General features: G+C 38.4%; 1 protein-coding gene across 5 annotated transcripts in view; it reads right to left on the bottom strand.

The window, feature by feature from the left end:
- The window catches only part of Hectd2 (HECT domain E3 ubiquitin protein ligase 2), a 76,310-nt gene that overhangs the window by 18,020 nt on the left and 30,435 nt on the right, over positions 1-27,855 (bottom strand). For 3 of the 5 annotated variants that reach the window (XR_013048275.1, XR_013048276.1, XM_042262899.2), the window contains exons 3-11: positions 18,668-18,806; positions 17,724-17,826; positions 14,063-14,152; positions 12,160-12,224; positions 8,647-8,692; positions 6,642-6,751; positions 4,890-5,038; positions 4,204-4,327; positions 1,780-1,876 (exon numbers count right to left, since the gene is read on the bottom strand). Coding sequence is in view for 1 of the 5 variants with exons in the window: in XM_042262899.2 (XP_042118833.2) it covers positions 1,780-1,876; positions 4,204-4,327; positions 4,890-5,038; positions 6,642-6,751; positions 8,647-8,692; positions 12,160-12,224; positions 14,063-14,152; positions 17,724-17,826; positions 18,668-18,806 (923 nt within the window). In the remaining 4 variants the exon portion in view is untranslated. Of the gene's footprint in view, positions 1-1,779; positions 1,877-4,203; positions 4,328-4,889; positions 5,039-6,641; positions 6,752-8,646; positions 8,693-12,159; positions 12,225-14,062; positions 14,153-17,723; positions 17,827-18,667; positions 18,807-27,855 lie in introns of those variants that run through there. The other 2 variants (XR_013048277.1, XR_013048278.1) reach the window with 2 other exon arrangements.

Here is a 27,855-nt window from a genome sequence, read left to right as displayed (position 1 = left end):
ATTAAAATGTATAAGAAATATGTAAATGTCATTTACTATACAAAATCAACATGTGTGTATATTTACTTATCTAGATAACAATTACTGGGCTATTTCATTGTCTTTGGTGACAATGAAGATGAATTCTGTGCAGATAAGGATGAATATTTCAGACAGCTGAAGTGTAGTAATTTGTATCCTCCAGGCCTCCAATCTTCAATGTTAAGACTTAGTAGCTTTTTGCTTTTCTGGGCCCCGTCTTACCAAGAAGTTTGTGTTTTTGGACAGTGTCTATATAATGGGTCTTTTGTTTTACCCTTCTCTTCCTGCTCTTGCCCTTAAGAAGCTGTCACATGTCGACACTAACTGCATTTACCCTGATGCTAATGAAGACAAGTTTACTGGTTCTTTCCACTGGAAATGTGTATTTGCCATTAAAGCACTCCAAATGAAAGAGGTCAAGGAAGGTAGAATTTGACAGTCTTAGAGAACATTTATTTTTACAATTTCAGACTACAGCATAAGCTGTGTCAAAAGAGTCACCAGTCATTAATTTGAGTGGCATGACAGTTAGGAAGAACCTGTGAGAACTAACAATGCCTCTGGAGTCTTAGTCTCTACTTCCTCCCTCCCGTGTTCTGCTGCTCTCCTTTCCAGTACAAGAAATGCAGCCCAGCAGACACCTGACTCCTCAAGCATGAGTGGCGGGGATTACTAGAGAAATCTGGATAAACTAGCCCTCTCTGTTTTACTTAAAACTATAACAAACCACAGAGCCAAAGTGAAAAAAAAAAAACTTAAAAAAAGACACATGACACAGAAATGCAACTGAGCCAAAATGCCAGATGACTAGCTGTACAGATTAACCCTGGAGCCAGGATCTGGTGCTGAACACACCCAATTAAACTCATTCTTCAGGGGCACTGTGGCTTTGGGATTCTCTTTGAAGCCATAGGCAATACAATTTCTTCTAATATATCATACTCAATGCAAGCTATTTTTGGAGTTTATCAAGCACCAAAACCTTTGTCCCTGTCTGTGACAGAAAAAAAATATCTGGGGACTAAATTGCTGAATAAACTATTCTTATTTTTATATTTTGAAATATCATAATTTATACTTTGTTTTTAAACTCTGGAACAAGACATGGAAATAATTTCTATCCACTCTGTTTTTCTTTCTATTTTAAGAAGACCACAGCTAAGCCTTTCTCTCATTTTAAAAGTGTATATAATCTTGTTACACACTAGGAGCTTGAGATGTACAAGTGTGTAGGTGAGTAGTCTGGGTTCTTCCTAGGCCATACTGAACACAGTGGTAGGCTCTACAATTTTTCGAAAGTCTGTCCTACTTTTTGTGGGTTTCTCATGTACTGAGAAGCAATTTCCTCCAAGACATATACTCAGTGTTGTGTCATCTAATGTCTTGGTTGTTTCTGTTTTCATGAAGTCCAGAGAATGCTATAGTGTGAGTGATTTAAGGCTCTCCTGGCCTCACCATGGTTTTCAGTGATATTTCTCTGGCTACGTGTAACAGGAGCTCTATAGAAAATGGATTCCAATAAGCTCCTCAAATTTGAGTCTATTAGAAACATTCCTGCTGTATTTATAATATAGTTGGAAGCTGACTAGATGAGTGTTCTATCTCTCATACTGTGAACAGGATTACCTTGTAGGGGTAATAACAAATTATATTTTTAACAATTCCTGATTACACTAAAACAATCACAAGACACTTAACTTATTTATTATTTACTATATTGATTACAGTCGGCATAAATAGGTTTCATAGCTGGCTTACCCTTGCGATGCTTATCATCTGTTGTTCTGAGTCTCTCTGAATAATGATTTTTTTTGCAGCTATAGAAATAACGAATGGGTACTGACAGAAGGAAAACCTGCTCAACAAGCGAAAACAGAAAAAGCAAAATGGTGCATTTTTAGCAAAATTACACTAAGGGAATCTAAGGTACCCTTCTTGTAATATAAAACATTACTTTTGTATGGTGTTTTACCATTTACAAAAGATTTTATGCGCATGACTTTATATCCACAAATCTATGAAAAATGTATCATTCCTGGAAGTGCAGCACCTTAATTCTCCATAGGAAGCCACAGCTAACTTTCAAAATATGTGCTCGTCATTTACATTATTCACACAAATCATTTCCATTTTCATAGTCACCTACATTATCATCTGTGAAAAACATGGCCAACAGCAGGATCAGGAGGCAAGAGTGTTGATGGCAGAGAAGCAGGACAGAATATTTACATGTTCAAACGACTATCAAATATTCAAGGACTATTTCTGATGTGCAGACATCAGAAATGAGGAAATATAGCAATAAGTATAGCATACAAAAAGCAGCCATAAATTTAAGAGCAACATAATAAGAAGTTAGAAAAATGTCAGTAGTGCTATATTTAATGGTATAAAAATATGAAATGCATGTACTTATAAAGATATAACAGTTATCAAAGTGTATGGAAATAACTTGGCTCCCAGATCAGAGCTAAGTCTTACACTGTGTATGAAAGCCACAAAGTGCACAGACAGAATGATGTGGAAAGATGAACACAGCAGCAGTGACACTTTGGGCAAGGTCAGACTCCCATCAGAAGGGGCTGCAGTGTGGGACGGGGTGGAGCTCAGTGGTGGAAGCAACTGCAGGGAATCCATCAATTTTAGCTGGACTCCATCTGAACAGAGGAGGTGGTACGTTTGTGGCCACTGGTTGCAAAGAAGACACGAGAAAGGAGACAGCCGGCTGTGCTGAACACTAGACAGCTTCTACTCTGATTCAAAACTGATAATGAACACAACTTGCTCAGTACTAGTAATAATAACAGCAATAATGGTAGTAAGTGAATGACTAAGCTAAGTCAAAGTTTGGAAATAAAAGAAAATGCGATGAACTTAAAAAGGATATATGTTGGTTTCATTATATACTTTAAAACAGTGCTTCTCAGCCTTTGTCATTTTGGTACATAAAAACATACCATGTGCATGGAGTACCCAGATAAACACCCCATAGTCAGTAGTGACTTGCCCTGAGGTCCAGATCCCATTCTGGATTTCAGCTGACTGCCAGTGGCAGATGGGATCAACTGGATCACCTGTGGAGTACACTGTTGGTACACTGCCCTGCCACTGGGAGAAGCTCAGTATTAAAAGCTGTCAATGAAACAGTGCAACTCTTGTTTTATGGCCACAATTATATTAAAATAGAAGGAAAGTATCTTTGTAAAAGAAACTCTATCAAGAAAATATTCCTCAGACTGACTACAGTCTTTAGAAAAATTGTTTTTCAGTTTGATTGTTCATGTGTGCACTGAGATTTGATCATAGGGTCCTTATAAATTTTAGGTCAATTCTGGGAGAATTCCTGGAAAGTTTAGCCAATCCATGTGTTTATCTGGGTTCTCTGGGCTATTTTTATCTACAGTTACATCTCTTCAACTCCTTAAGAAAAAAGAAATCTTTTGGATATCTCATGTTTGGAGAATACATTTTTGGGATAGGATCAATAATTTAATCCAACTGTGGATTAAACAGTATAGAGTATTCAAGAATTTTGCAAAGCATTTTGAAAATCTGTTGCATGAAATAAACCGTGAAGCGCTTTTCTCTGAAATATCTATTCTTTCTATAAATAATTCACAACCACTATTTGGGTGCAGATTAAGGGAGAAGGAATGAACGTATATTAAGTGGCCACATGTGTGTGACAATGAATTAGATTAAGCACTGGTACATTATGGCCTCTAAGACAAGATGGCTTATCACCAGTCTTTGTGAAGAGGTCTGGAACATTCACAGACATTCATTTACATATTGTTTAGGGCTTTTTCATGCTAAAATAGCAATATGTATTGTTGGTCGACTGAAAATATTTATTTTCTAGTCCTTTACAGAAACAAATATGCAAGTTGCTCTTGTGGTAGACAGCACACAAAATACTAAGCTCCGGAAAAACCACGTACCTAGGGAAGAACCCTGCTGTTCTTGAAAACACGTTATTAACTAAAACAAAACTATATTAATGTGTATAAACTCAAAATATAGCAAAAGCAAAACCTTTTGATAGACACAATGACATTTTAAAGCTATGTATCTAAATAATATATTTCTATTTACAGGAATTATATTATTTGTAATATAAACTTAAAATCCAATTATTATTTTAAATAATATTTTGTTAGATAGATGAGCTGTTGATCATACCTGTGAGAATTCCCAAAGCTCTGCCAAGTATGATACTCTTCCATGAGATCAATGTGATCCAAGGTAGAATTATAGAAATCAGTGTAAGGAATAAGGGGAGGCTGAATCAAATTATTGGCAGTATCTGTGAAGATAAATTCTCATATAGTGCTCTTTTCCAACATGAGATACATTATAACAATAAACACACTATTTAGTATCTACTGGCTATCTTTAACCTAAACTCCTGTTTTAAATAATTGCAGTTCCAATGAAAAAGGCCATTTTTAAACACTGGTCAAATGCAGCTATTTTTTTACTTAAAAAAAAAAAACTTGTGATGAGGATCATAAAAATATTTGGAGAAGAGTGCAGATGGTCATCCACTCATCACTTCTCCCCAGTGTTCTCTTGTAGGGTTCCTCTATAATTAGTGGAGTCCATGTTTTCTCAGGAGTTAGTACTTAGTGGATCATATGTACTTAAGACCATAATATACTGCAGAAACAATGCTTTTCCCATAAATTTAATTTAAAATTAAAAAATTATATACTGTAAAAGTCATAAACAAAACAGAAAATGAATTTTCTTCTTCAAAATAATGCTTTAAAAGTTAAAGCTCCCTCTTTAGTGCTCAGAGGTCTTTAAGGTCTGACTCTGCTACTTCTCAAGAGACAAGTGAGGGTGTGAGAAGACCTGAGACCTACTGAGTAAAGCCAGTACTTTGGAGGCTGATGGGATCCACCAGGTACACTTCGTCAGAGGTGGAAACTCTTCAGGCTTTGCTGGAAACAGACGTAAAGACACAAACTGCAACAATCTCTCTACCAGTTGCTTGAATTTCTTCTGGGATAATCTGGCAAAGATTTTGAAATAGTTCCAATCAAAATTTTCATTTCTTATTTTGTCAAAATATTTGTTAGAGATCAAACTACATCCTATACACACAGAATATAGACTATTCATTCTCTCAAATTATATTTATTAAGTTGACAACATTTCAAAAGATAAGACTCTACCATGAATACTGCTTCTCATGTAAGAAATAAACACCAAAGTTATTGTAGTGTCATTAACATAATTGTAAGGTTTTCAGTGTTTAGTCAGTTTCATTAGTCACAGATCCTGCACTTGCAGACTAACCTGTATGCTAACGTGTACTCCTTACCCCACAGGTCAGCACTGTGCTTTCACGGCTGTTTGTGGACATTAAACAAAGGCGAGAACGCTGAGTCGTTCGGCATGCACGAATGAGGGTCAGCAAGGCAGCGCTTTAACGCTTCTATCAGTTCTCACACCAGAAGCAAGTGTCCCTTTCACAGTCTAATGACATGTTTTCCATATTTTCGTGCTTTTTTTTTTTTTGATGATTCTGTTATTTTAAAAAATGGCCCTCCAAGCAGGCATGGCGGTATATACCTGTAATCCCTAGGACTGGGAGGCTGAGACTGGAGGATTGTGTGTTAGAGGTCCATTGGGATATATGGTAAACTCTAGGCCAGCCTCAGGTACAGAGTGATAGCCTGTCTCGAAAAAAAAAAAAAAAAAAAAAAAGCAAAACTCCAAATCCTACAATGTAATAATTAAGTGCTGACCAGTTCCAATGAACAAGAAGGATGTGGTGTGCTGTATAAAGAAAATGTGTGTGTTACACCTGTACTGGCATGGTTTATAGTAAAACTGTCATGATCTCAACTTAACCAATCAACTTACATGGAATGAAGTCAAGTATTAGCACTCACAAAGCGGATGCTTGGTGAGCAGACAGGACTGTCTCAGAGGCTCCTAATAAACCATCCATGAGCAAAGGCTCAGTGATGTCAGCTAGTTCATCACTGATGGTGACTTTGTAAACACAACTAGTGTGAATTATGAGAACTGACAGCATCTAAATTTTTTTTTCGAGACAGGGTTTCTCTGTGTAGCAACAACATCTAAATTTTATTTTGGAAATATTTTGCCCTTTTAGTTTTTACCCATCATAGAGAAAAGTCTGTTAACTGTAAATCTAGTTCTGGGGGAAGAAGCTATGTGCTTTTCAATCTGGTATTTTTAATGAGGCAAAGAGAAAGTATCACATTTATAATAAGATGTGTGAATAAACAGAGAGGAAATAAAAAGATACACAATAAAACAATGGCTGAGCAAATCAGTTGAAATGTATAAAAAACTCAGAAATGTGCTATACAAAAATTGTAAGTGATAGATATTTTCAACAATTTTCACAAAAACATGGCTACTTAGATTAAAAATAGATTTTTATGTGTATCTTTTATGTATTACTAGAGTATACATTTTATAACTGGCTTTTGAAGCATTTCAAAGTATAAACATCATTCCTAAAAATCTTTAAAACATTCAAATATGGTAAAGGTTTACAGTAGTTTATCATAAAATTAATAATATCACATTTAAAACTGAGAGACTATGAAACTTCTTAGTATTGCAGAATGATTTACTTTTTAAGCCAGTGAACTAGGAAATGATGGTCAGCTTCCACTAAGGTAGCTATCTGTCGTAGCAAATGAGCATAGATGACGTATGTAGATGTGATATTAAATTGAGGATTCTGAAAAAGATATTAAAGATAACTGTGTTAAAATTGTGTTGACAAGGAAAATCATAAAGCTTAATGAGTTTTAAGTGGCAAATTCAGGAAGCTACTTTTGAGTAGCTTCCTGCAGGTCTTACTATTTATTTAAGCAAGGCTTCTGCCACAGTTCAATGCACACCTTTGGCGGTAAGGCAGCTCTGGGTCTGAGGATTGATCCTACCATACATTAGCTGTGTGCTATCAGGCCTGGTTGTGAGACTTTAACTCTCAATTCCTTCAGCTGTAAGATGGACATAATATCTACCTAAGAGTTGTTCTGAGTTTTCAAAAAGAAAACATACATAAAACACTTAGGTTCATCTTTCATGAATACTGGCAATCACTATTATCCAATTAAATAACAAGAAAATAATATGGGTTTTCTGGATTGAAAAAAAGGAAAAACAGGTAAATGCTAGTTGTAAAACTTTGCACTTGGAAACGAATCAGCTGTATATGTCACAAAGAATAAGTCTTAATGTTAAAGGACAGAAAGAATACTCACAACTAAGCAAAACCCATACTTATCTTTCAAAAGGTTGATGCTCTATGACAATGTACATCTCAGAAATGTCTCAAAGTCACTATTATTAAAAATCAGGTGCTGGATGGAGCCGTGGCCTGGTGGTTTAGAGTACCTGCTGCCCTTCCAGAGGACTTGAGTTTGGTTTTAGAACCCAGAACTGTATGCAATGCTGGTTCCAGGGCATGTGACTAGTCTTCATGGGCACTCCACTCATATAGCATGCACACACACACACACACAACACACAACACACAACACACACACACATAAAAAGTAAAAGTAAATTTCTAAAAACTAATCCAATTGTGATAATGATCAAAAAGAGAACACTGTTTGTCAAAACTAACTGACAAGCAGGAGTGAAATCAGGGCACTGAGCATTTATTCCAGCCACAGCTCTGGGAAAGGGGATGGGTGAGCAGAGCGCACAGCTGACTACGATGTCCTCTAAGATAAGGGGATGTGTGAGCAGAATTCACAGCTGACTAGGATGTCCTCTAAGATAAGGGGATGTGTGAGCAGAGCTCACAGCTGACTAGGATGTCCTCTAAGATAAGGGGATGAATGAGCAGAGCTCACAGCTGACTACGATGTCCTCTAAGATAGCCAGCTTCACGGTGTCATTTTGTAGCCTTTCTCTCTCTGCATGTTTCTGTTCTTCTTCTAGTTTTGATGCTTTTCTCATTTGTTTCCTTTATCTTTCTTGGTCATTCTCCCCCTTTATATTTTTTGTTTTTTCTTTTGTTTCCCATGTTTCTTTTATTGAACATGATACTGGTAATATCACAATACTGAAATTAAATGCTATAGCTTAATATTTTTACATTTAAATGAATTATTATACATGAACAACTTGGTAAATTATAAAGAATGATACAAATGTGTTAAATAAGATAATATAGTTTTTCAAAAATAATTAAAAATGAAAATTTGCTCTTTATATTTTTGAATCTGCATCTCTCTCATGAGGAAGCAAGTATCATTTTGCTATAACAAATAGTAACAACTTTTATGTTTCTATCAGAATTCTAATGAACATTGCTGAAAACTATGGACAAGTTAGAAACCGAGCAAAAGGGAAAATTCTATAGCCTGTCCCAGTTAGTTCAAGGAAAGCGTTTGAGTGGAGAGGGAGGTTCCCAAACACTGTGGAAGGCAGGCAAGAAGTCACTTACAATTTAATCCCTCACATAACTTAGCTTCTGAGTGTTTGTTACAATGTTAGTCTTTGGGTTACAAGTAACTATTACTCTAAAGAGCATTAATATGATTGCCAAGTAACAGTTATCTGCTATCATTTAATTTGCACATGCAGACTGACATAAATTCAAAAATTCTCACTTACCTGTAACAGTATAAAATATGCTCTAAGATCATCTTTTGTTCGTGGGCTGAAAAAGGAACATGCATGATTGATTCCAGATAAGTGTTTAATTTCATAGTATCTAACAGAGACATGACCATTACATGTGTTTGTAAGAACTGAAAAGCCAAAATGAACTTCAATTTACATGCATTATTTTTATTGAGATAGTAGCACGTCTCTAAGTATAGTGGGAAAACAGTTGGCTGGTTCTGAGTACCACTTAAAGCCCAAGTTCTTCAGGAAAGCTATAGCATTTTTAGGTAAAAGACTAACTACAGAAATGGTTAAAATTCTAATAAATAATTAGCAATTTAAAAATGTATTTTGTTTAACATGGATTATTTTTACTTAATATCTATCTACGCATTAAAGAAAGAAAACATGATTCTACTTATAATCCACTCCGGAAGTGACAGAGATGTCTGTAAACTGCAAGAAGCAGGCTGATGGTGGGTCCACACCTCTCCTGCTCCTCCAGATCCAATCCCCCCAGTCTCATTTTGAGCTCTGTAGCAGAGAACCTCCCTGTCCCTTCTGACCCCACCCCCAGTGAATCACAATCTCCTTCAACTCCCCTTTCCCCAACTTATCCCAGTATCCCAGCCTCAAAACACCAGCAGGCATTCCCTGGGAACACATCATCTGAGCAGGCCAGGGAAACAGGTCCACAGAAACTTTCCTACTAGGCAGTACAGTCATCACACTCTCTACCTGCAGGCTGTGACCCCTTTTGGGGTCAAATGACCCTTTCACAGGGGTTGCATAATAGATACTCTGCATATCAGATATTTAATTATGATTCATAACAGTAGCAAAATTACAGTTATAAAGTAGCAATGAAAATAATTTTATGTTTGAGGGTCACCACAACGTGAGGAACTGTATTAAAGGGTCATAGCATTAGGAAGGTTGAGAATCAATGACCTAGATCTTTAATCATTCCAATCCCAGATGCCTAGATGCCAACATAAAAACACCATCAATAATAACCAGGGCAATATGTCTCAATTAGAGCTCAGCTATCCTACCATACCAGGCCCTGAATTTGCCAACACAGCTGAAGGATAAGAAAAAGATCCCAAAACTGTCTATACGAAGATGATAGGGTTATTAAAGAGGAAATTAATAAATCCATAAAAGAAATCCAGGAAAATACAAACAAACTGTAAGGAAATGAACCAATTATTTAAAGAAATCTATGAAAACACAAACAGTGGAAGGAAATGAATAAAATTCTTAAATATCTGAAAACAGAAATAGAATCAATAAAGAAAACCCAAACTGAGAGAATTCTGGAAGTGAAAAAATTTAGGAATTCAAACAGGAACTACAGAGGCAAGCTTCGCCAACACACACACACACACACACACACACACACACACACACACACACACGCCAATAATAATAACAAAATAACAGAAATCAACAATCACCTGTCATAGACCAACACCAGAGACTAGATAGTCCAGAGACCTAGAGTAAAACCAAATACTACTGGTCTTAAAAAAAAAAAAAACCAAACAATAAAATGACTCTTAATGATATTCTGCTATACTCATAGGTTGGTGCCTTATTCAGCCATCATCAGAGAAGCTTCCTTCTGCAGCAGATGGGAACAAACACAGAGACCCACAGCCAGACACTACACACAGCGGGAGAGACCTTGGAACACAGCTCTAAACAAGATGCTTCCATCAAATTCCTCCCCTCAGAGCTCAGCGAACCCCATGGAAGAGGAGGCAGAAGGAGTGGAGGAGACAGAGGGGATGGAGGACACCAGAGGAACAAGGCCCTCCAAAATAACTGTGCAAAGGTCCTAAGAATTCAGACTGAAGCAGCAATCCCAGGGCCCACACGTTTCTGCACCAAGTCCTCTGCATACATACTATAGCTTTCAGTTTAGTATCTCATGGTGAATCCTGATGTGTAAAGGAGTGGGACTCTGATTCTTATGCCTTCTCTTTTTGCTCTTTGTTTTCCTATGGGTTTGGCTGGTCCAACCTCATATGATAGGTGCTGTGGATATCATTCTATATAAATAAAACACTGATGGCCAGTGACCAGGCAGGAAGTAGGTGGCCAGGCAGGAAGTAGGTGGGACAAGGAGAGAGGAGAATTCTGGGAAGCGGAAGGCTGAGGAGGAGACACTGCAGCCACCGCCAGGACAAGCAACATGTGAAGACGCTGGTAAGCCACCAGCCACGTGGCAAGGTATAGATTTATAAAAATGGGTTAATTTAAGATAAAAGAACAGTTAACAAGAAGCCTGCCATGGCCATAGAGTTTATAAGTGATATAAGCGTCTGAGTGATTATTTTATAAGTAGATTGTGGGACTGCGGGGCTTGGGGAACCTGGAGAGAAGCCCTCCAGCAACAGATAGGTTTTGTTTTATTTATAATTATCTATAATAATATAATAATTTTAGTTTGTTATATTTTGTTGTTATCTCCTAGAAGCCTGTTCTTTTCTAATGAGAGACAGAAAAGGTGTGGATCTGGATGGGAGAGGAGGTGGGGAGAAACTGGGAGGACTTGGTGGAGGGAACTGTATTCAGATTATATTGTATGAGAAAAGAATCTCTGTTTAATAAAAAGGGTAAAATAAATGTCTATAAACCAATTCACATCTACCTGCGAACTAAAAGAATTTTAGTTTGGACATCCTGAAAAACAGTATTTTTTTTCAGTGTTAATCTTGATTTTAACATTATCAGTTTTGTAAGAGATTTTTAGTCTCAAATTTAACCAATGTTTCTCACATGGTCTAGGTCTACAGTGCACTGTCACAGATGCAGAGCAGGAGCCTTCTGGACATGAAATCCTATGTAATCCAAGATCCTGAACTGGATCCCAGGTTAAAGGCAGCACTTAGCTATCAAGGCTTCTGACGAGCGACTGCTGTAGGTTCCGGACTTGGGTTTTATCTACTGCTTTTGTCTCAAGTCCTTACCATTCCCAGTGGACTCCATCAAACTAGTACTGCTGTTTATGTTTACATGAATTAGTAGGCACAGGAAACAGAGTATCTATGAGCTTGTCTTCTGTTCTTGAGGATGTTTCTGTTGGTATGCTCAGGAAGTAGACATGGCCATTTGGCCTGAGGTGCTCACCTGGGTTTTCTGCTAAGTAAGACAAGTTTTCTTTAAGACTAGTAATTTATTTTCTGAGAAAATTGTACTGGCTACCCAGAAGCCCAAGGTTACTGATTAGTACTCATCCTATATTTGCATAGCACATATGCCTGCACACAGAAATATTTACATAGTTTTGAAAGATTCATTGATTTTATTATGCTTATTTACAGATCCCAAGAAATCACAAATCTTGGTAAACTAAACAGCTTTGTTTCAAGTATTCTATGATCCTTTCTGATCCATGTCAATATTAAAACCCATCTAAGATATTTCCTAAGTGTAAAACATACCTATATTAAGGATAGATGAGATACATATCTACGTCATCTATACAGATTAAAAACAAGTTACAATTACCCTTTCCATTCTCGTAACAGGCTGTTAATGATTCCCTTCAATACTGATTTCTGAATATCTTGAGGCTGGAAGCAAAAGAAAATAATAAGATATAATAATGGCTAAGATATTTTGTGATTTTACATTCATTTTATTTACAGATCTATCTGGATAATTACAAGCAGACTTAATGACTGTAGAATGGTACTAAGAGGAGTATCCATTTCACACCTGAGAACTCCAGGGAGCATTAATGATGTAGACTATTATGAGTTTGCTCTCTGGGATACATAGAGTACAATCTTCAGAAATATTTATGGTCATCCTTTAATGACCAGCAATAATTTTATGTAACTGAAAAACAATTTAATTTTCCTTTCTTTGAGAGGACAAAATCATGAACAGTATCGTGTTTATTAATTTAAAATGGCAGGCATATATTTGGATATATATACATAGAATCAAATATACCTTTTTTGTGCCAAAGGTTTCAATATGTAATCCAGGCTGGCCCTGAACATTTGATCTGCCTCAGCTTCTTAAGTGCTGGGATTACAAGTATGCACAATTATACCTGGCTATTTGTAATGCATTTAATCCTAACAAGTTAGGCTTGGTAATTTAGCAAGTGCAACCAAGTTATGTTCTATTAAAATTGCATTTTCTTTTGAGATTATAATGTAATTACATTATTCCCCCTTCTCTTTCCTTTCTCCAAATTCTCCTCTACAGCCCTCTTCACTCTTTCAAATTCATGGTTTCTTTTTTCACTAGCTGTTACATGTGTATATGTATATGAAACACACACACACACACACACACACACACACACACACACACACACACACACAAGTATAACCTGCTCAGTCTGTATAATGCTATGTGTACATATGTTTTCAGGGATGACCTTTGGAATTGAATAGCCAAATAAAAGAAAAAAATTTACCTAATGCCCCAAACAAAAAAAAAATCATAAGAAAAGTATAGATCAGTTGTAATCAACCTGAGGGCCATGATCCCTTTGGCAAACCTCTATCTCCAAAAATATTACATGATTCATAACAGTAGCAAAATTATAGTTATGAAGTAATGATAAAAATAATTTTATGGTTGGGGGTCACCACAACATGAGGAACTGTAGGGTCACAGAATAGGAAGGTTGAGAACCATTGGTATAGACCAATATCTTTCTGAAGCATAGATTAAACACTCAACAAAATATTACAAATTGAGCCAAAAACACTAAAAGGATTATACATTATGGCCATGTAGGATTTATTCCAACTTTTCAAGGCTGGTTTGACCTTTGAAAATAAAAGTATATGATTAGTTACATTAACAAACTAAAGAAAATTCTTAATTTATACTCAAGACCTACTGACTCTGAGACAGTGTTAATAGCATTTCCTGTGACTGATTCAGAACTAAACTTTGAGAATCATACAAGTCACTTTTGCATGACTTTAAAAAGTCTTTCTAAATACAGACTAGACACAGAAGTATTTTGTTTCCTTCTCAATTAATTAGGATAAGAATGATCCAATTTTCTGGAAATTCCAATTCTATTTATCATAAAATTATATCTGAATTTCTACTGAATTTATGTTATAAAGTGGCTGCACTTGAAATAGAGGAGCTGAAGAGATGGCGCAGTGGTGAAGAACACTTGCTCCTTTTCCAAAGGACCTGAGTTCAATTCCCAGCACCCACACAGTAAGCTCATAACCTTCTCTAATTCCAGCTCTAGGGGATTAGATGTGCTCTTTGGTCTCTGTGAGTACCCTTTCACACACAGCATACATTCACACAAACATACACACGAATTAAAAATAAAAATAAATCTTTTTTAAAAAAATAAAAAAAGAGTTGTGCAATAAAGAACATAGAATTATACTACAGGAATATGTCCATTAACAATACTTACAGTGTTAAGTAAGGCATCGAATACAGCATTCACCAAATTAGTGTTAACCCCAGAGTCCTCAATTGTATTAAATGAGGAAGTGGCATCTTTCTGCAAATTCAATTAAAGAATTAAATGTTTGGCAAATCATGTATTATTCTTAATAACATCTGAACCATACTTTTTTATCTCAACTAATATTATTGTCTGATGACCCCCAAAGAGTAAATGAGTACATAAGAAAGATTTTAATAATGTTTTTAAAACAGAAAGAAATCAAACATTAATAATGGTGAAATAAATACAATATGTACTAAATCAAAAATAGTATTTTGATACATATAGTAGTTTGAATGTGTTTGGCCTCCATAAGCTTATAGGGAGTGGCACTATTAGGAGGTGTGGCCTTGTTGGAGGAGGCTGGATGACACATGCCTTTTATCCAGACCTTGAGGCTGGAAGGCACACTTTAATCTGGGCCACACATCTGTTGGAAGTGTGTCATGGTGGGTGTGGGCTTTGAGGTCTTTTTTTCAAGCTTCACTCAGTGTGACAGTCAGTGACTTCCGTTGCCTGCAAGATGTAAGACACTCAGCCATTTCTCCAACACCATGCCCACCTGCATGCTGCGACGCTCCCCGCCATGATAAACTGAACCTCTGAACTGTAAGCAAGCCTGTAAGGACTCAGTCCTTAATTGTGTCATCAACCTGTGATGTCGTCCCAGCCTAAAAAGCAGGTGGGCCCGCTGTGTCCCTCACTTTCCTTTCTGCTCCTTCCTTCCGTCTGTCCTCTCTCCCTCTCTCTCCCTCCCTCTCTTTCTCCCCCCAAATAAAGCTCTAAAAAGTAACTATGGCTTGTGATTCTTCCAACCAGCACTCTCCTCCGCCCGCAATAAGCAGTGCACGTTTAACCAACATTGGTGCCATGACTCAGATACACCACCGAGCACTGAGGACCTGCTGTGACCACTGCCCCCTCCTCCCCCATCCAGTGAGACTAGAGCGTGCACAAGCGCGTGAGTCCCTCACTGCCTCCACTGGACCCCCACACAGCTGCCGTCACCACAGTGAGTCCGCTGTTCTCGCGGCTGTAGTCTGAGCTATATTCTTTGCAACGGACACCCTGGGGGTTGTCCTCAGGCTGTACTGGTAAGGGCAGGCACATTGTCACTCCTGAAGAGGGGGTAAATGGTGTCTGTGGTTCAATGGTGGACCAACTACAATACAGTCGCAGCCCTCATGATCCCTTGATGAAGAGGACTCGTGACTTGAGCTGATTCATAGATCTCTCTCCACTCTCGGGGACACCCGAAATTGTAGTCTGATCCTGGTGTGTTATTTTAATTTTTTATTTTTCTCTCGGCTACAGCCATGAGACAAAGGGGAAGATACATTTGCCACCTACATTGGCGGATAGGGGCGGGCACCAGTAAATCTGGCCACATAACAGTGTCTCGGGAACTTCTGCCAGCAAACAGGCAAATAAGAAGTTACTTTATCTCCAAGCTTTCTGCTAAAGCTCTGAACCCTTCTCCTTCCCCACTTCTGTGTCCGCCACGTGCAACCTTTTCTGTCGGACTTCCGCCGGCAGTGGGCGGGCTCAAATGGGCGGGCTCAAATGGGCGGGCTCAAATGGGCGGACTCAAATGGGCGGGCTTGGGTGGCTTCTACGACTCGCCTAACTCACCTTAACTCCACCCACTCATTCTCAAACTGCCTTGAGAAGCACAGACGGGTCTGGAAGTGGCTAAGATCCATACAAATAAGTTTACAGTAGTCAGGATGGCTCTTAAGCAAAAAATCAACTTATAGCCTCAGACAAGTCTTCCAAAAGGATCGGTTTATAATCTGCCTACTGGCAGATCTTCCAAAAGGCTGTCCTTAAGTCACCAGTCATCAAAAAAATTCAGGACACGGAGTAAAATCCGTCTCTTGTTCCCCAGACCTCCCCGACTAAAATTTAAGCATCTGGAGAGCAAGGCTCCTGACCCCACGAGCAAGAGAGTCATCTGTGACATGTAAGGTGTGCCAGGGAAGAAATAAAAGCCTGAAAACAAATTGCCAAGTGCTGGCACTCGCTGACTCCCAAAAGCTGTTGGGTCCCTGTTTTAAGTTCGGAAAAGGCCACCGGCTAGCGAATGCCCTGTCAGGCCATTGTTAAAAGTGCCGCCTAGAAAGACAACGAGTCAGCTGACTGGCCCCCAGGCACCAAGACGCATGGGTACATCAAGCTAAGACCTCCAGCAGACCTAGGCTTGGCTACAGACATGGCAGGGGACCCAGAATGCAGCAGGGGAGTGATCCGTTTCTTTCCTTCTGGACACCAGAGCCACTGACTCAGTCCTGGGAGTTTTGGGATGTCACCTCTCCTTTATTGTCAGGTACAGAGGACAGCCTTACTCACCTCACCAGATTTAATTGCACTTTCAGAGTTACTTAATGAAAACAGATTTCCACCTAAAATAAGAGCTCATTGCTTCACTCCAGATCCACTGCCTGTGTTTCTCACATGAATACAGACAGGGGCCTGATCTTTGCCTTGTCTCTAAATCCAAAAAAATAAATTCTCATGCACCACAAGCTTTTCTCTTCCTAGTTCCCTGTTCTAACTCACTGTTCAGCCAGTGATATAGGACCACCACAGAACCGGAGTCCAGAGATCAACAAGTAAGAAACTGTAACAGCTAAAGTTATTTACACCCCCAGACCCAAAAGCGTCTGGGCACTATAAAAAAGACTTTAATGTAAACATCTATTACTGTGAGATGCTTTCAACAATTGATCACCTGGCTCCTGGATGCTAAACTAGTTAAAAAAACAAAAACAAAAACAAAAACAAACAGGTGCTTTAAAATAATCTGTCTCTGATAAAGCTTAACATGTTTCAAAATCCATAGGGACAGGCCAGATCTACCTCAGATAAATATCAACATAAAATAATAATGATTCTTTTATCTAAGTTTTTTTCTGTGTCACCAGCATCTTGTCAAACAGACAGTTCCCAGCCACAGCCAAGAGGGATACATGTCTCCAGAGCAAACGGATGACACACAGCATTCCACAACGCCTGTCTACCTCGGAAAACTCCCCTTCTCCATTCCCCCCAGAGCCAACCAATGTCCAAAAGTCAGCTGGAAGTAGTTTTTGAGAGGGATGATTTCCCCAGTCCCATCTACCTGCTTTTTTAATAAGCGAAAGTCTGGGATGTAAGGATTTGGCCCTTAATTATGTCATCAGCTTGTGACGGCGTCCCAGCCTAAAAAGCCGGTGGGCCCTCTGTGTGTCCTTCTCTTTCCTTTCTGCTCCTTCCTTCCATCTGTCCTCTCTCCCTCTCTCTCTTCCTTCCTCTTTCTCTCTCTCCCTTTCTCTCTCTCCCCTGCTCTCTCCCAATAAAGCTCTAAAAAGGTAACTATGGCTTGTGATTCTTCCGACCAGCACTCTCCTCCACTGGCATGGCCGCCGCAGGTGGCGGCCAACCAAGAGCAGTGTGCCATTTAACCAACAAAGCCCCCTCAATTAAATGTTTTCTTTATAAGAGTCTCCTCACAGCAATAAAAACCTAAGACAATATATATAATTAAAAAAAAGCACACTGTTTAAGTCAATACTAACTATAAAATGATTTTTTTTATTTAAGATTATAAGCGAATGGAAAGTATCTTTTATATATTATTTAGTACCTTAAATGCAGCATTTAATTCTGGAAAGGAATCAAACGCTGTTATATAAAATGCATGTACTGTTTTCCAATTTCCTGTTGACTCAGCTTTTTCTAAATCTTCCCTAAAAAACAAAGCAAAACAAACAAAACCATATATTAACCATAAGTGGAGAGAAACATCACTCAGAAAAAACAGCATTTCTTTTTTAAAAAATGTCATCATATAATTTTAAGTAATGAAAACAACAAAATTTGTTATAGTTGATATAAAAATAGCATATAAGTCTGTAGTTAATTGCATTAAAATATTAATTTAGCTTTACCTCTTTTCATTTACCTATTTTTTCAAAAGTTTTTTTTCCCCAAGAGAGTGTTGTTCTGCAGTCCATGTTGGACTCAGATTTGGGGTGTTCCTGCCTCAGGCTTCTGAGTGCTAGAATCACTGATATGTACTATCCTGCCCATCATTTCTTCCTTTTCCTTCACCATCCGGCTCCTGGAGCTTTTGTGATTTACAGCTTGAGTCTCTACTTTGCCATTCCCACTTTAGTGTTTCAAATTATGCATTTTGACTTTCTGACAGCTTTTATAGTATGCTACATAGTAGATGAATTCGTGTGTGTGTGTGTGTGTGTGTGTGTGTGTGTGTGTGTGTGTGTGTATGTGTGTGTTAGAATTCACTATTTTATTGACACACCCTTTTAAGCCAATCCTAACTGAAGATTCTCTTGGTGTTTGGTTTCTTTTACTACAACATATCCACTATCCATTATTCACACATTTATTTATAACTTCAACTTGAGATAAGTTGTCAAGATGTCTTCTGTGTCTTCCCTTTGTCTGACACCTTACAACAATCTGTAAGTTCAGCTAATTTTTCAGGTAAAGATGTTAAGCCATGTAAAGCATTGCCATGCAGATAGATCACTATCAGTCTACACAAAAGAGTGAGTTGGAACTTACTCAAAGTCTTTCACACTTCTGGGCTGGCTAGGAAGGGCAGGTTCTGGAAGGGCTGGGACCTTCACTTCAGATGGTAATGCATCCAGAGACATACGCTGTTTTTGTCTAACATCAAGACAAATTGGTGGGAGGTCTCTCACTGCGAAGTGGAAGAGATTGTAATGTAATGAATCAAAACTCGTCCAAGTTAGCAAATATTAGGGTAACCCAACACAAACAGAAAACAGAGTATTTTATAAGGCATTCACTTTGGGATCATGTAACAAAAACCCCATCCCAGTGAATGGCACTCCACGGCATTTCACGTCTAATAGCTATTAGGCCATGCCTTCCATAAATTCAGAGCCTTTAACAGCTATCTGGCCATACCTTACATAAATACAGAGTTACTACCTACCTCCATTTCTCCCCAAAGCCATTTTATCAATGAAATGTATAATTTTCTCTCTCCTTCCTTTTTAAAAGTGTCTTTCAAGGATCGTTTCAGTGAAACTTAATATTACTAATGCTTACTAACGTTTTAGAAACATGTAAATCACTTATACATGTCCTCTATCACTTGTAAGTCTTAGCATTTTCTTATCAGTGTACATAATAAGTAAGAGCTTACTTCCCTTTCCCTTATATCTCAGTTTTGTGCTGACCTATATTTGTTCTTTCAAGTGCTCTATCATTTTCGTCAAGCAGTTACATATACGTAAGATCTTATTGTGGACAGGCATTTCTCATGTGTTTTCACTGTCTTCAAGGCCATTCCTTAGTTCCTTGCTATAATAAAGATTTGTAATTGAAAATTACAAAATTTGACCATGATCCTTTTTGTTGCTAAGTTTTACTTGAAAATGTTATTTTTGAACTCTCAGAACCTCGTACACCTCTGTCATCTGCTGTTTCCGTGTAGAATCTACACAATGGAAGTCTGCTTTCTGATCTCTATTATCCATACCCACCCCTCTGCTTTCACTCACACAGTATTTTTCTTCGGTCCCTGTGCTGTTCAGTTCTGTTATAAGCTCAGTTTGCATGCCCTGGGCTGGGAAGGCCCTCAGTTATCACAGACAATTTTCAGGGAGCTCATTGCTTCCCACAGACCTAATCATGAGACCGACATTCACCTGCTCTTGTCAAAACCCTTCCAGTGTGTCAGCCTTTGTTCTAGAACATGCCTCCGGAGCTTAGGAGTGGATTCTTACTGTTTTGAAACTATTATTCTGAAACTCTTATTCCATGGTCCACCAGACAGCTCTGCTTCGTTCTCCTGATACCTTCTGCCCAGCAGCTAACACCAGGGAGAACTTATTTTGGTTATATGTTCTGCTTATCTTTAGGGGTTTAGGTGGTCATTTTATATTAATTTTATTGTAACTTATGTTCATGATTTTAAACACTGATACACAGTTAACCTATGTTTTAAGTAGTGATTTAGAGAGAATGAAAAGTTGTACTGTTTTTGCCGCTATAATCACAGAATCTGGCATTTGGCTTTTAAATTTTATTTTAGAAAACAGAAAATTCTCTCATAACTGCATTAGCTGATTTTATCTACTTTTCCTTTTAGTGTTTTATATCTTTTTGATTAACAAAATTGGAATCTAAATCTCTTCTAATGTGTTTTTCTTCCCTGAAGTATATTTAACACTAAGAACAATGTTCAGTAAGTAGTAAATGACCATCAGGGTGCTGATGCCATCAATGAATTAGTCTACTGATGAGATAGGAGTTGAATGGACTGTTAGGAGGTGGGGCCTAACTAGAGCAAGAAGGTTAATAACTCTTTTAGTCAGTGTTCTTTGCTGTTAAGAGCCACCTGACCAGGGCAACTCTTATAAAGGAAAGCATTTAATTAGGGCTTGCAAACAGTTTCAGAGGTTCAGTCCATTATAACGGCAGGGAGCATGGTGGCCTGCAGGTAGACATGGTGCTGGAGAAGTACTGAGAGTTCTACATTTGAATTTACAGGCATCAGGAAGAGAGAGTCACTGGGCTTTTGGGCTTTTGAACCCTCAAAGCGCACTTCTATTGACACACTTGCTCCAACAAGGCCACCCCTCCTAATCCTATTAAACAGTGCCATTCCCTGGTGACCAAGCATTCAAATCTATGAGCCTATGGAGGTCATTTTCACTCAAACCACTGCAGTTACTTATTAGAAGTGTGTGCCTTCAAAGAGCTTTATCTTATCCTCAGACTCATTCATTCTCTCTCTCTCTCTCTCTCTCTCTCTCTCTCTCTCTCTCTCTCTCTCTCTCTCTCTCACACACACACACACACACACACACACACACACACACACACACACACTTTCCAGCTGCCTCGAGATGAGCAACTGCTCTTCTCCACCTCTGTCCCATGCATAACGGGCTAAGTGACAACGGACTGAAACAGTGACTCCAAAGAAGTCTTTCTTCCCTGTAAATGGATTTTCTCAGGTTATTTGGTCCTAGTTAAAAAAGCTAACTAAGACAGTCTATTTTAAAATAAACTTTCATATTAGAAGTTAGTAGAGTTTTCAGTTTTTCATACTCCAGAGAGTATGGCTTTCAAGCTTTACTAAGCAAGCTTGGACCACTGATGGCTGAGCCCCCTTGGAGTGTGCAATGAAGCAGGTTGGGCGAGACTTAAGACGGATTCCTAACAGGCTCAGGTGATGCTGATGCTGCCTGTCTAGGAGTTACGCTGTGATGTACTACTCAGTGCTGTGAGTGAGATGACAGTGATGCTGACCACATAATAGATGATTACATTTCTTGGTTTCCATGATTATTTTATATCTCTTACTAAGTATATAAACATTAAAGATCTAGTGATTTGTAATGTAAAAAAGATTTGATAAAGGCTTGATTTATTAACAAGTAAAATTAAATATTTCCATAAATGACGGAAGTTTAGAAATTTTTATTAACAGGAAAAGGCATTTTAGCAGAAAAGAAATAAAGCCTAGTCTTGTTACAATGATTTTTTGGGATGCTTCTAGTTTTTTCTCACTCTTCACTAGGCTTACCCTTCCCTAGCCCTTCCCACACACTTTTCCCAACCTGGCTATAAACACCCACTACTAAACACAAACAGACTCATTCAACTGTAAATTAACTTATTCACACACTAAGCCTATATGCATGTACATTTTTATACCCACTCACTTTTATTAATACCATGCTGAGGTAGAAGAGCAGTGAAATCAAGTTAGTAAGAGAACTTGATTTTGGCAGCGTTGGAGAATGGGAGGGGGGGTCTTATATAAGAGAACCGTTAATGCTAAGGCCAGTGAGGCAATCGGAGGCCAATCAGGCGTTCTATTTTTAGTTCTAAAGATAACTTGACTGAAAAAAAAAAACTTCAGAATGTTAACACACATATTAATGAAATCTAAGTCTGAAAGGAGCTGAATCCTTTGCTCATATCAGTGAATGAAAGCCAAATTACAGGATGTGACATTTAGCTATTAAGGGAAGAAAAATAACAGCTCACAGCTGCTCCTATGTCCCCAAATATCAAGGCATTGTTTCTAGAGATAGGCTTTCTGCCTTTTCTCACAGATGGTTTATTAAAATCTAATTCAAAAGAAAAAAAAAACAATAACTATGGTGATTAATTAAACCTCATATCAATATCATAAATAGAACAGGAAAATCTTCGTCCTGACATATGCAACTGCAATATCATCGGAGGATATTGTAATACAGTAAAAAAGCAAAATTACATTTGTGAAAACCTGTCATTTAGGTTTCATTCAGCCAATACTTGGGAACACTCCGTGCTAAATTGATAAGCAGTAATCATTTTCCTTCCTTTTAATAAACTGCTGCCAATTTTAGTTGGTTGCTTAGAAACATTAAGTAAAACACTTGAAGCCAATGTAAGGAGAACGTGACTGTGGTGAGGGCTGGTAGTATATTAAAATGTGTGTGGACTATAATACAGTTATGTAGCAGAGTGAGATAACCAGCAAAGTTTTGCCATCTCACTATGTCTACTGGTTGACTGGTTGAAAATGGTATATATAGCTTTCTACAACTGCAGCAATCAGAATGAAAACTGACATTTTGGTTGGCCATATAAAGACTGTTCCTGCATAGCCATCACATATGACAAGAGTAGCTCAGAGATAAACAAGAGTGTCTATGTAGATTGTGTGTTCAAGAGAAGGGACCTGGGTCTGTGTGCGGCTGACGAGGAAGTAATGACATACAAAGAGTTGCTGCTTTTAATACACAACAGCAAAATGTTATACCCCAAGTTTCCAAAGTAACTAAAAAGCACAAGCCTTGAAAATAAGGGACTGGATCTGTTGCTTCCTGAGTTACTCTGTTAACCTTAGTCACTGAAGCTCTTGGGACGCCAGCTCTGATATAAAATGGTCAGTCATTCCCAAGGTTGCAGAAAACCTGAAAGGCCAACTTGGGCGTGTAACTGAATGGACTGCCTGACTGCGAGTAGCTCACCCTTTCTTTGCTTAAGATTATCAGCCCTTCGAGATTCTTTATATTGTAACTATTTGTTTACTGCTCTAGCTGGAGGCATGAACCTGGGAGAGTAGAGCCTAAAAATGAGCCAACTTTATTCAGAGTATCAGATAATTTATACTCTGAAGGTTAAGAAGAGTCACCTGAGTAAAGTTTACAATCACAAGGACAAGCTGCATGTGGTAAAAACATGTTTTTCCATAGAACATGGAATATGACTGTGAATAACATATGAGTCATATAAATAACAACAGCTGAAGTAAACTCACTCCTGTGTGCTACACAAGACAAATTTCAAGATCAATTCTGTGTTTTGAAGAAACTGAGGTTGTAAGACTCATGTCTTGTTTTCTTAGAATTTTCTCACAAGCACTCACAATCCTCACATGACTCCATTCTTGGACTGTGTTCTGACAACTATTCAAAAACAAAATGGACAGGACCTACAATACAATCAAATATTTAAAAAATCTCTTATCAATGTGATTAATATCGTGATCTGTGATAGAGAAGATGAAGTAGCAAAGGAAAATAAAATGTACCCACCACCTAAAAACCTCATTTCAGGGACAGGGCTCTGCTCTACAGCATGCTTTAAGGACAGTTTTGGAGGAATCAAAGTCCTATCTTCTTTTCCCGGGTCTATATATTATATCCACAGATGTGGTAGTTTAAAATATGCCCATAGACTCTTCGATATTCCTTCAATCAAAAGATGGAGTCTACCCAGTGGAGGAAGTGGGACACCAAGCAAGCCACATAACCTTCAACTTACAGTCTTTCTGGCCTATGGGATGTGCTGGGGTAAGGATGGTGCAGAGAGTGTGGCCAACCAATGACTGTTCTAGCCTCAGACCCATGCCAGGAGAGTGAGCCCACCTGACAGTGCCTGGAGCTCCAGGACCCAGAGGCTGGATAGACCAGAGACCTGGGAGAAACCAAACATGACTGGGAAAAGTGTCAACGTAATGATGCCTAATGATATTTTGCTATACTCATAGATTGGTGCCTAGCTCAACTGTCATCAGAGCCAAATTTTAGGCAGAGTTCAGAGATCCTGCTGAACAGAGGGAGGAAGGATTGTAGGAGCTAGAGAGGTCAAGGGAATCACAACAAAACCCACAAAATCAACTAACCTGGGCTCAAAGGAGCTCACAGAGACTGAACTAACAACCAGGGAGCCTGCATGGGACTGACCTAGGCCCTCTGCATATATGTTATGATTGTGTAGCTTGGTCCTCTTGTGGACTCCTAATGCTGGGAGCAGGGGCTGTATTTGACTCTTTTGTTGGTTTTTGGAACCCTACTCCTCATATTGTGTTGCCTTGCTCAGCCTTAACACAAGGAAAGATGCTTAGTCTTACTGCAACTTGATATGCCATGTTTTGTTGATATCCTTGGGAGGCCTAACCTTTTTCTGAATAGAAATGGAGGGGGAGGGACTTGGAGGAGAGGAGAGAGAGGTTGGGATGTAAAATAAATAAATAAAATTTAAAAATTAAAGTAAAACAGACTGAGTCTTATTGCCATCTCTTTGAATATGGGCCAATCTTACAGAATCCCTGTTAATAAAATGTGGTACAAATCATGACTTGATTATAAAAGGCCTTGCAAGTTTTGTTTGGCTTTCTCTTCGGGGACATTCAGTTTTGTAATTCAGTCATTATGCTGTACAGAAGCTAGGAAGCCACATACAAAGGCCACATGTAGGTGCCTCGTTCCAGTCCAATCTACAGTCCAAGAATCCAGCCACATTAATGTTCAGCAAGTTATCAGGTGACTTTAGGTCCCTCATTTTCAAGCCAACTCAGATGATGCTCAAAGAAAAAAAGATCCCCTTCCAAATTACACATTTATGATATTAAATAAATATTGCCATTGTTTTAATTACTAAGTTTTGAGGTGGTTGTTATAATGCAAATAGATAATGGAAAATATGACTTTGTGTGAATCAAGTCATCTCTCAGAATTTCACGTCTCATCTTTTAAACAAATAAAGGGTGCAGAAGACCTGGGCTTGGTTCCCAACACTCACATCTGGCAATCATAACTTCCCAAGATGGTTCAAGGGGATCTGATGCCCTCTTCTGGTCTCTGTGGGAATTTGCATGTATATGGTGTACATATACATATATGCATATACATATAAACATACATGGGTACATGCACAATACATGTTTTTTTTTTTTTTAAAAAAAGGGACAAGTGGAGGCTTTTCAAGATAAATGGCCAATTGAGTAGACTTTTAATTCCTCTCAAAATTCCATTAAAACTACAACAAGCGCTGGGCGGTGGCGCACGCCTTTAATCCCAGCACTCGGGAGGCAGAGGCAGGAGGATCTCTGTGAGTTCGAGGCCAGCCTGGGCTACCAAGTGAGTTCCAGGAAAGGCGCAAAGCTACACAAGAGAAACCCTGTCTCGAAAAACCAAAAAAAAAAAAAAAAAAAAAAAAACCCTACAACAAAAGGTTTTCTGTTACCTTCACAACATAAATCCACACATTCAAAAAGAATACACAAAAGGCTATATAGCTTCAAAGGTAAAAAGAATGTGTGAACACTGACTCAGAAGATTCAAGACAGCTGAACACCAAGGCTCAATGAAGTAAGATAAAATGGAACTTGACTTACACTACTGAATTCCTGAAGGAGACAGTATCTGGACATGGCCATTGAAATAGTGAGGCTAAAATAGGAAGAACTGAAGTGAAAACTGAAGACAAACTCAGGTCCCTAGTTGGTCTCTGTCACTGGACCACATCCCTCCTCCACTCCTACTCCAATGGAAGTCTGGAGATTTATATTCTTTAGAGAGAATACAACAGCGGCACTGTGGACTGGGGAAATGTCACACAGATAGTAAGAACAGCAAGAATAAGGGTGGTAAATAATTACTTACTGACTTCTGAAAATGATCAGTCAATCAACACAACACTTGCACTCCTGTCCTCCCAACAAGTCACACACTCAATTGAGCTTCACCCCATAATGGCCTCCCTCTCCCCATACCCCAGGAGATTACAGATTTCTTGGGGAATCTGACATGCCTCAAAAGAAATAATGATGTTAATTAACCAGATTTAATTCCCTAAACAGAAGCCCACCCATATCACCTTATGATAAAGCTTAAGGTCAATAAACCTTACCCATGCCTCAGATTTTAATTATTTGGTTCCTTTCTGGAAATGATAAGCAGAAAACTAAAGCTTCTGATTTAATGCCTCCAATGTGGAAGATAAGAGATAAAAACAAAGACAAATAAAATTTGAATTAATCAAAATCCATGAAAGGAGGCAGGGTAGAAACCTATATTAGAAACCTCTCAGGATTTTTCTTCTGATGGATTAAAAAATCATGACATAAGAAAATTCTGTAAAAAATATTCCGAGTGTGACAAAGAATTCTTAATACCTAAAGATACAAGTAAAGAAATTAAGTTCTCGTAGAAAGGACCTTTATGCTCCTGAGCATGGAGCAGCATGCCTATAATGCCAGTTCTGCAGGAGGCTGAAGGCGAAGAATCATAAGTGTGGGTCAGTCTAGACCACTGCTGCACAATGTTTGCCTAGGATTCTCAAAACTCTGCACTCCGTCCTCAGTAATGGTGGGAGGGAGAGACAGGGAGACAAGAAGAGGAAAGAAAAGAAAGAATGGGAATCTCCCAAAATACAGAACAACAAGAGTCAGGGAAGGGAAGAGAAAGGTGAGGGAAGAGAAAAAAAAAAAAAGAAGGGAAAAGAAAAGTCAAAACAGGAGGTCAGAAGCTCTGACTTTTGAACTACAGGAGACCTAGAGACGAAGGACAGAAACAGCAGGGGAAGGAAATAACTAAAAGTTTCTTCTAGAATATAAAAACAGGAGCTGATAAAAAGGGTCTACCAAGCACATATCATAAGAGATTTAAAAGGATTCAAAACATTACTCTGTAGTTTCAAACCCTAAGAGACAGACATGGTTCTGTAAGTTCTATGTGGTCAAAGGCAGAACTGCAGAGATAGCTGTCTTACAAACAGAGCCAGGAATCACAGTAGCCCAGATGAGGGCTTTATTCTGCACAGTGGACAGAGTATGCTGGGAATCAGACATTTTTGACACTTGTCATTACCAAGATCTTGACTGCCTTTGTGTTCTTTTGCAACTGAGAGATTGAACAGGAGAACCCTGCACAGACTCAGTTATTCTTGGTTGGCCTGCCAGTGTGCTGGTGAAGTTCCTGCAGCTCCAGGGAGGCTAGCTAGCAGGGGGGACCCTGGGATGACTGTGGCTTATAATAATTTTTGGTTTTACCCAATCACTGGGCAATGTTTAGTAAAACATTTCACTATTAGGATAAGAATTTGTACTGTATCAAGCTGATGAAAGAAAATGCTGGCCATACTTTCAGGAGGGGAGGCTAAAATCTTTTTAGATTATGGATTACCCCATGGAAAAATGTCTGCCATAAATCAAACAGTGAAGAAGATGAATAGGAATCTCACTTACACAACTTAAGTAAAACATAGCTCTCTGAACAGGTTAAGATAGTTCTCTTCTGTGTCACAGAATCTAATCAATATTTGTATGTATAATTCAACTATCATTTGGCTTAAAAGGACTTATTGGGAAATGTTACCATTTTTACTATTTTCTACAGAGAAATATTTTATTGTTTATAATAAATAAATTAAAAAATGTAGAAGGGATTATGAGGGTTAGATGGATAAGAGTGGACGGACAGCTGCAGGCA

This window comes from Peromyscus maniculatus, chromosome 1 (assembly GCF_049852395.1).
Source record: "Peromyscus maniculatus bairdii isolate BWxNUB_F1_BW_parent chromosome 1, HU_Pman_BW_mat_3.1, whole genome shotgun sequence".
Taxonomy (NCBI): domain Eukaryota; kingdom Metazoa; phylum Chordata; class Mammalia; order Rodentia; family Cricetidae; genus Peromyscus; species Peromyscus maniculatus.
This window is presented reverse-complemented; position numbering and strand designations above follow the sequence as displayed.